This window comes from Myotis davidii, unplaced genomic scaffold (assembly GCF_000327345.1).
Source record: "Myotis davidii unplaced genomic scaffold, ASM32734v1 scaffold315, whole genome shotgun sequence".
Taxonomy (NCBI): Eukaryota; Metazoa; Chordata; class Mammalia; order Chiroptera; family Vespertilionidae; genus Myotis; species Myotis davidii.
Window position 1 is genome coordinate 42,508 of NW_006286234.1, and position 8,649 is coordinate 51,156.

The 8,649-nt window shown below is 44.4% G+C and overlaps 1 protein-coding gene across 1 annotated transcript in view; it reads right to left on the reverse strand.

Annotated features, from left to right (window-relative positions):
- Nucleotides 1–8,649, reverse strand: part of IARS (isoleucyl-tRNA synthetase) — a gene marked incomplete at its 3' end in the record, with an annotated part of 64,218 nt that overhangs the window by 37,243 nt on the left and 18,326 nt on the right. Inside the window, exon 7 of the mRNA XM_015559822.1 lies at nt 63–210. Within this exon, the coding sequence (XP_015415308.1) occupies nt 63–210 (148 nt within the window). The remainder of the gene's footprint in view (nt 1–62; nt 211–8,649) is intronic.

Genomic DNA, 8,649 nt, shown 5'->3' on the forward strand with positions numbered 1-8,649 from the left:
TTCCCAAAATGTTAACAATTATCATATCCATATTAATCATAAGTCACCAAGCTCACACTTACCTTTAATCTTTACATACTGCATATCCGGATTAACACAGAGGGCAAGGTTACTAGGCAGAGTCCAGGGAGTGGTTGTCCAAGCAACCAAAGATATATTTTCGTCTTCCTCCAAAGGAAAGGTAACAAATATTGAAGGATCTTGAACGTCCTCAAATAAAATGAGACAAAGTATTTTTTTTAAAAATCCATAATAACAAACATTGAAGAAAAAGAAAATAATCCTAAAGAATAAAAGATTTTCAGAATAAATTGAGCTTTTAAAAAAACATTTGCCACATTTATAAAAAATATATAAATCAAGAAATTCCAAATATATTTTTTAGTATACTTTAAAAGTTTTAACAATTACACATTGCATAATGACATTAAGATCAATGGACTGAAGATATGGTGGTGATCCCTTAAGATTACAATGGAGCTGAAAAATTGCTATAGACTAGGCCAGTGATAACGAACCTTTTGAGCTCGGCGTGTCAGCATTTTGAAAAACCCTAACTTAACTCTGGTGCTGTGTCACATATAGAAATTTTTTGATATTTGATTTGCAACCATAGTAAAACAAAGATTTATATTTTTGATATTTATTTTATATATTTAAATGCCATTTAACAAAGAAAAATCAACAAAAATAATGAGTTCACGTGTCACCTCTGACACGCGTGTCATAGGTTCACCATCACTGGACTAGGCTAATGATGCCTTAGGTTCCCTAAGGTCATAAGGCAATGTATTACACAAGTACTTATGTTAGGGGCAAAAATAGAATATTGGGGACTAGCTCTGGTTATGGGAAATATTAATCATGCTCTGTTGCCTTGTGTTGGTTAAAGAAAGGACTTTCTGACCTGGCTGGGAGTTGTATGCCCCCAGGCCCTGGGAGTCAACCTTGTGTGGACGAAAGGGGCCACATGCTGACCTGACAAGCTCAGGAGAGGCCTGCATGGCAGTTTTGCAGACTCGGAGACCTAAAGTAACCACAAAGAATGGTCTGAAATTAAACCTTAACTAAAAGCAGTTATGGTGGGCAGTTATGTCCTAGGCCGGTATCTTCACTGACAAGATCAACTTTGATCCTTACGGGTACATCCCCAGTAGGAGGTGTGCAGGAGGCAGCTGATAGATGTTTCTCTCTCATCGATGTTTCTAACTTTCTATCCCTCTCTCTTCCTCTCTGTAAAAAATCAATAAAATATATATTTTAAAGGGGCTGATTCACTGATCTCTAATAATAAAAGAGAAACATGCAAATTAGCCATCCCTCCCAAGCTCAAGCCACGCCCACCATTTGATCAGAGTGATATGCAAATTAACCTGACAAAGATGGCGGACCTGTGGGCAGCACGCATGTGCACAGGCACCGAGCTGCTGGGGGCAGAAGTCCCACACTGCCCCGCCCTGGCTCATCCAGGCCAGTGGGCAGCATGCACAGGGGTGAAGCGGCCGGGGGTTGGGAGGGGCAGGACGCCTGGCTTCCGCCCAGCCCTGGCTGCTCCAGGTTGGTGCGCAGCATGTGGAGGCAAGGAGTGGTCGTGTGGGGCAGGACACCTGGCTTCCGCCCAGCCCCGGTCACTTCAGGCAGGTGAGCAGTGCCCGCTGGCGTCCTGCCCCACGCAGGCCGCTCTGGGCCTGTGGGCAGCATGCTGAGAGCCTCTGGGCAGAGGAGACGGGCCGGTGGAGAGCGGCCTGTACTCCCCACATGGCTGCGGTGGCAGCTGTGAGCGTGCCAAGCAGAGCCTGAGGGTCGAGCTGAAATAGCGCCTGCATGACATCAGCACCGAGTGGCTGCACAAGTCCCGCCTCCTGGCCCAGAAGGCGTTCAATTGCAGGGACAGCCACCACGGTGGGCCAGATTGACACCCTCCTGGCTGTGCCACGGGGGTTTGCAGATCTGTGAAACCACAGGCCTCCGGTGCACACATCCTCTCCTCCCCTCCTGGCATGCGAACATCCCCCAGCACACTGTCACCCTTGTACGCTTTCAACAGTTGCAGACCAAGGCGCACACAAGTTCCCCCCGCCCCTCTGCAGCACTTCCATCAAACCCAGCATGCCTAAGTCCCCCACAGGAAGTGCACACGTCCCCTCCAACATGCTCATGTCCTTTGGGGAGAGTCTGGGTGTTCTGGGTAATGAGGGTTGGTGCCTGTGAGATGACAGTGAGAGGGCAGAGTGCTGATGCCCTGTTTCTGCAGAGGCCAGTGCAGTGACGAGATCACCTCTGTGGGGCTAATGCAGGTGCTGAGGCAGGAACAGGTGCAGACAGACACACCTGGAGGGTGTGGGTGGCCCTAGCTGAGGTGCCTTCAGTCAGCGTTCAAGATTAAGAACCCAGAGGTGGCGAGGAGTTCCGCTCTCTCAATGAAACAGAGGGATAGTTGGGGTGACTGCAGAGGAGGAATGTGCATTTTGGGTGCCGGCACCCATGAGCGAAGACTGCCCTGACTGAGCCTTCTTTGCTTGGGGCCTAGCGCACTTCTGCCGGGCAGCGGGTGACAGGACGTGCTTTTCCGAGTTAGAGAGAAAACATTGATTCTCCCGCTGCCGGCGAAAGTGGAAAGTGAAGGGGGGAGACATGTGGGGAGTGAGCGAGGTTCCCTGTCTGGGGGTTCCAAATCCGCATTGCTTCCTTTCACCGCTGACTAGAGAGATATACAGGGTGTCCCCCCAAAATGTATACACACTTTGAATGCCTACTAATTCCAATGGGTTTAAGCATGAGAAGAAAGAAACAATGGAGCTGTTATCTGTTAAAAGTGCAGGCACAGGCCTGGCTGGTTTGGCTCAGTGGATAGAGCAGAGGTGGTTAGGGGCAATCAGGCAGGCAGGTGAGTGGTTGGGGTGATCAGGCAGGATGAGTGGTTAGGGGCAATCAGGCAGCAGGTGAGTGATTAGGGGCAATCAGGCAGGCAGGCAGAAATGGTGAGGGGCGATCAGGAAGGCAGTTGAGTGGTTGGGATGATCAGGCAGGCAGGCGAATAGTTAGGGGCAGTCAGGTAGGCAGTTAAAAGTGCAGGCACAAACCGGCAATCGGACATTCCCTAAGGGGTCCCGGATTGGAGAGGGTACAGGCTAGACTGAGGGGCTCCTTCCCCGCCCGCCCCCCTCACCCCAGTGCAAGAATTTCGTGCACCAGGCTACTAGTACTGATACTAATTCTCATATTCTCATGCCAAGTGTTTGTTCATCCAAGGTTACAGGTATCTATATAGATATGTACTCAAGATTACAAAATTGTCTGTATAGATATGACAGGTGTTTGTTAGATATGATATATATTCAAGGTTACAAATTGTCTGTGAAAATAATTTACACAAGGACCTAAAAGAATATAAAAAGAAAATACTTCCTCCTTTGGGTGTTCAGAATTTGACAAAGGTAGTAATCTGCTCTGAACCTGCACGCAATAAAGATGACTCCTAACTAATTGGCTCATTAGGTGTCTTGTCCAGCTAGCTGATTTGCGATCAACACACCAACAAAATAACTGTTTAGGAAAAGTTATTTTTATTAAAAAATCTAAGTATGAGTCATTCTGAAACACCGTATACATGAAGAACTTATAACACACCAAAAAAAAATTTTTTTAAATATATATTATTGATTTTTTACAGAGAGGAAGGGAGAGGGATAGAGAGTTTGAAACATCGATGAGAGAGAAACATCGATCAGCTGCCTTCTGCACACTCCCTACTGGGTATGTGCCCGCAACCAAGGTACATGCCCTTGACCAGAATCGAACCTGAAACCCTTGATTCCGCAGGCTGACGCTCTATCCACTGAGCGAAACCGGCTAGGGCATAACACACCAAAATTTTAACAGAGTGAAAAGTTGGTCTCTCTGACTCCATTTGTTTAAGCCTGCTTTGTCCCCAGGGCCTTACAGCTTCTGTTTAGTTTTGAAAATAGAAATGCTAATCATTGGAAAATTCTGCTCCAGGCTCCCAAGGAGATAAAGGAGGTATGTACAAAAATTATCAAAGATTTGAATGGACTCACATAAATTAGAGTCAATACATCAAGAAGAAGGAAGTTTTACAAGCTTCCTTGGACCTATGCTGGTGTTCAAATGCCTGCAGTTGTTAATCACCTCTTTGCCCTCCTGTCTTCCTTTTCCCTTGACACAAAAGGCTGAATTCTGTACTTTCTTGAGATGATTTTTTTAGGATGCTAGACTGTCATCTTGTTGGCTGCTGGCTATCTGAATGAAGTCACTTCCTTGCTCTATCACGTTATCACTCAACTCACTGGCTGTTGTGTGGCAAAGAATAGGAACTTGGACTCATCTACACTAATAAAAGAGAAATATGTAAATTGGTCATCACTCCACTACACCCACTAGCCAATCAGGATGAGCATGCAAATTATCGCAACAAAGATTGCAGATTAATTTGCATATGCAGGCGTGGAGCAAAGACTGAAGGCTCCAGCCTGCGCAGAGACTGAAGACTGATGAAGCATGGCTTCTCCACTGTGGTGGAAGCGGAGAAGCCAAGCCTTGCTGTTGCGGCCGGAGTGAAGAAAGCAAGCCTCGCTGCTTCGGCCGGAGCGGAGAAAGCAAGCCTCGCTGCTTCGGCCGGAGCGGAGAAAGCAAGCCTCGCTGCTTCGGCCGGAGCGGAGAAGGCAAGCCTCGCTGCTTCAGCGAGAGCGGAGAAGGCAAGTCTCGCTGCCGCGGCCGGAGCGGAGAAGCCAAGCCTCGCTGCTTCAGCCGGAGCGGAGAAGGCAAGTCTCGCTGCTTCAGCGGGAGCGGAGAAGGCAAGTCTCGCTGCCGCGGCCGGAGCGGAGAAGCCAAGCCTCACTGCCACGGCCAGAGAGGAGAAGGCAAGCTGTGGCCAGACCAAAGGCCTGGGTCCCGGGTGCTGGAGGAAACTGGTGCTGGCAGCCAGGGGAAGGAAGGCCTATTGCGCGAATCTTCGTGCAACAGGCCTTTAGTTTACAATAATTCAGTTCATCAAAGAAATACAATATAAAACAAACCTAGAGGCAACCAACACACAATCATAGAATGGCGAAAGTGGAAAAATAAAATGCTAAGTGTTGGCAGGATGCAGAGTTATCAGAACTGCCTAGTGGGAGTACACATCAGTATAACCACTTTGAAGCACTCTATTCAAGTATCTATTAGAATGGAAGGCATCAAACCAGAGCTCACAAGCCAAATTTGGTGGTGTCCTGTTTTCATACACCCCAAGGGCTGAGAATGGTTTTGACAGAGTTGAGTACTTGATTCAGAGATCATTTGGCTCACAAAGCCTAAAATATTTATTATGTGGCTCTTTATGGAGTTTGCCAACCTGTATACTGGAGCTAAATGTAACAACTGACTCAACCATTCCAGTCAAACAGAAATATGTACAGTATATGCCCCAAAAGACAAGCACTGGGAAGTTCCAGTAGCACTATTGATAAGAAAGTTTGCAGAAGCACATACTGAAAATTAGTGAAATGCCCATCAACAGTAGGATAAAAACCAGGCCGTAATGAAAACAGTGACCTACGAACACACAAAATGGATGACTTCAAACGTAAACTTGAGCAAGAGAAACCAGACACAAAAAAGAACACATTGTATGATTCCATTTATGCATAACTTAGAATCAGCAAACAACTCAATGCAGTTGAAAGTAGGGGTGAGGTGTGTGTTTAACCTGAAGGAACCATGAGATGGGAGAGCTACTGACAGGTTGATAAGGTTCTTTCTTTCTGGGTGCTGGCTTCAAAGATGTATTCATTTTGTGCAACTACATGGAATAGAGCAAGAAAAGGAGGAGCAAAAAAAGGTCTTATCATTAAAACCGGCCAGTGATGGCGACACGTGAACTCATTTTCTTGGATGATTTTTCTTAGTTAAATGGCATTTAAATATATAAAATAAATAATAAAAATACATAGCTGATTCTCACAGCCAATTGGCCTGGAGGTCAATTCCTCCCAGTAACACCTACAACAATCAAGGCTTATGTGCACAAAGCCCACAAAGGGGTACACCAAGAAACCGGCCAGTGATGGCGACACGTGAACTCATTTTCTTGGATGATTTTTCTTAGTTAAATGGCATTTAAATATATAAAATAAATAATAAAAATACATAGCTGATTCTCACAGCCAATTGGCCTGGAGGTCAATTCCTCCCAGTAACACCTACAACAATCAAGGCTTATGTGCACAAAGCCCACAAAGGGGTACACCAAGAGTGTCCACCTCAGGTTATTGGGGAGGCTGAGCCACTGGGCTCTATAGGATACCTACCACACAAGGCCACTCTATCAACTCAAGGAGACTTAACAGCTACCCAATACATAGAAACAAACACGGGGACACAGCTAAAATGTGGAGACAAAGATATGTCACAAATGAAAGAAATGGAAGAAAGCAAACTACTGATATAGAATTCAAAACCACGGTTACAAGGTTACTCAGGAATCTTCTAGAAACCTCCGAGGAACTTAGTGAAACTTTCAAAAATCTTAGTGAGAATGCCAAAAAAAAGGGGAAAAGGACCAATCAGAAATTAAGCATACACTGACTGAAATAAAGAGTAACATAAAAGGGAGAAACTAAGATGGCGGCATATATAAACACACAGCAGACAAGAGGATCCCAAGAATCAAGTCAAAGATTTGAAATGCTGCAAGGTATTCTTTAAGAAGAGGAAGAAGAAAAAGGTAAAGATAAAAATTGTGAACAGCAAATACATATCTATCAACAAGTGAATCTAAAAATCAAGTGAATAAAAAATCTGATGAACAGAGTAAACTGGTGAATATAATAGAACCAGGGGCATAGAAAGGGAGTAGACTGAAAATTCTTGGGGGGAAAGGGGTGTGGGGGGTGCGGTAAAAGACTGGATAAAAATTGTACACCTACGGATGAGGACAGTGGGGGGGCGGGGTTATTGGCAGAGTGTGGAGTGGGAACTGAGTTGAGGAGAGCTATGGGGGGGGGAAAGAGGAACAACTGTAATAATCTAAACAATAAAGATTTAATTAAAAAAAATATAACTGAGAGACAAATGGTATGATATTTATGAGACAAAGAGAAATATGAACATCAATTATACCCAGAATTTAAAAATTATAAAGTATTTACTATTAAGGATGACTAGTCATGACGTTTTTAGGAAAGATAACAGTAAGACATTGTGGACAGATCATGAGAATTCTCACTTCCTATTACAGAGTGTTTTACAAAGTATCATACTTTAAAAAGATATTAGTTTGTAAGAACATGTAATAAATAACTTCAAAATGCAATAGGTGTTTAATTTGAAAGCGTGCCTTTAACATTGATGTAAAATGTTTTTTGTACTCGTTCAATAGAAGCTTATCTGGCCACTGGGTGAAGCTGGCAATGAAACTACTGGTCCGCAGTGTGTTAATGTGCTTAGGATATAATTCTCTACATTTGTATGTACTTAAAATATTTTATTAAAAAAATACAGCACAATATGAGCACTGTCATTGAAGCATATTTTGGAGACAACAGAAATCATGTCCATCTCAGTAGAATTTGCAAGGATCAAATTGAATGTATGAAAAGCATTCTATAAGATGCAAAGTGCTTTCAGAATGCAAGTTTTAATATTTTCAAATTGGAGCTATGAAGTAAGACTTCCTCCCTAAAATCAATGTCCTTTAAAAACAAAGAGGGTTAGATAAATTTTTAGAAATGAAAGCACCTTTTAGATACACACAGATACACACACATGAGAACATATAGATCTGCTAATGATTCAGAAGACTTACTTCTTTTACTATCTTTCTAGATAAGGTAAAGGAGTATACTATACAATAAGAGCCTAATATGCTAAATGCCTGGTTGTCCATTCAACCAATCAAAGGGTAATATGCTAATGATATGCTAAGGAAGCTCAACCACTCGCTATGACATGCACTGACCAGTAGGGGCAGACAGTCGACCAGTCAGTCGCTATTACAGGTACTGACCACCAGGAGACAGATGCTCCAACTGGTAGGTTAGCTTGATGCTGGGGTCAGCCAATTGGGAAAGAGCGAGACAGGCTGGACATGCCCTGGAATTCTCCCACGGTCCCTCCGTTGCTGGGCAACCTCCTGCGTCCCTCCACAGCCACGATCAGCACCTGTGGGGTCCCTTGGCCTGGCCTGTGCCCTCTCGCAATTTGGGACCCTTGGGGGATGTTGGAGAGCCAGTTTCAGCCCAATACTGCAGGCCAGGCTGAGGGACCCCAATGGGGCACAAATCCATGCACCAGGCTTCTAGTACTTTATAAATGTCAGGCATGTCTAAACTCTTCTATCAGATAGCCAGTTAGCCTGGAGGTCAAATCAACCCAGGTATTCCCGACATCAATCAAGGCTTAACTACAACAAGACTTCGAACAAATACCACTAGGGGGTGCACCAAGAAAAGATAAAAAAATACAGAGACAAAGAAACAGGACAGAAATGTCAGAAATGGAAGATATAGAGCTCAAAACCACACTTTTAAGGTCTCTCAAGAACTGTCTAGAAGCCGCCGATAAACTTAATGAGATCCTCGAGAAATCTAATGAGACCCTCGATGTTGTGATAAAGAACCAACTAGAAATTAAGCATACACCGACTGAAAT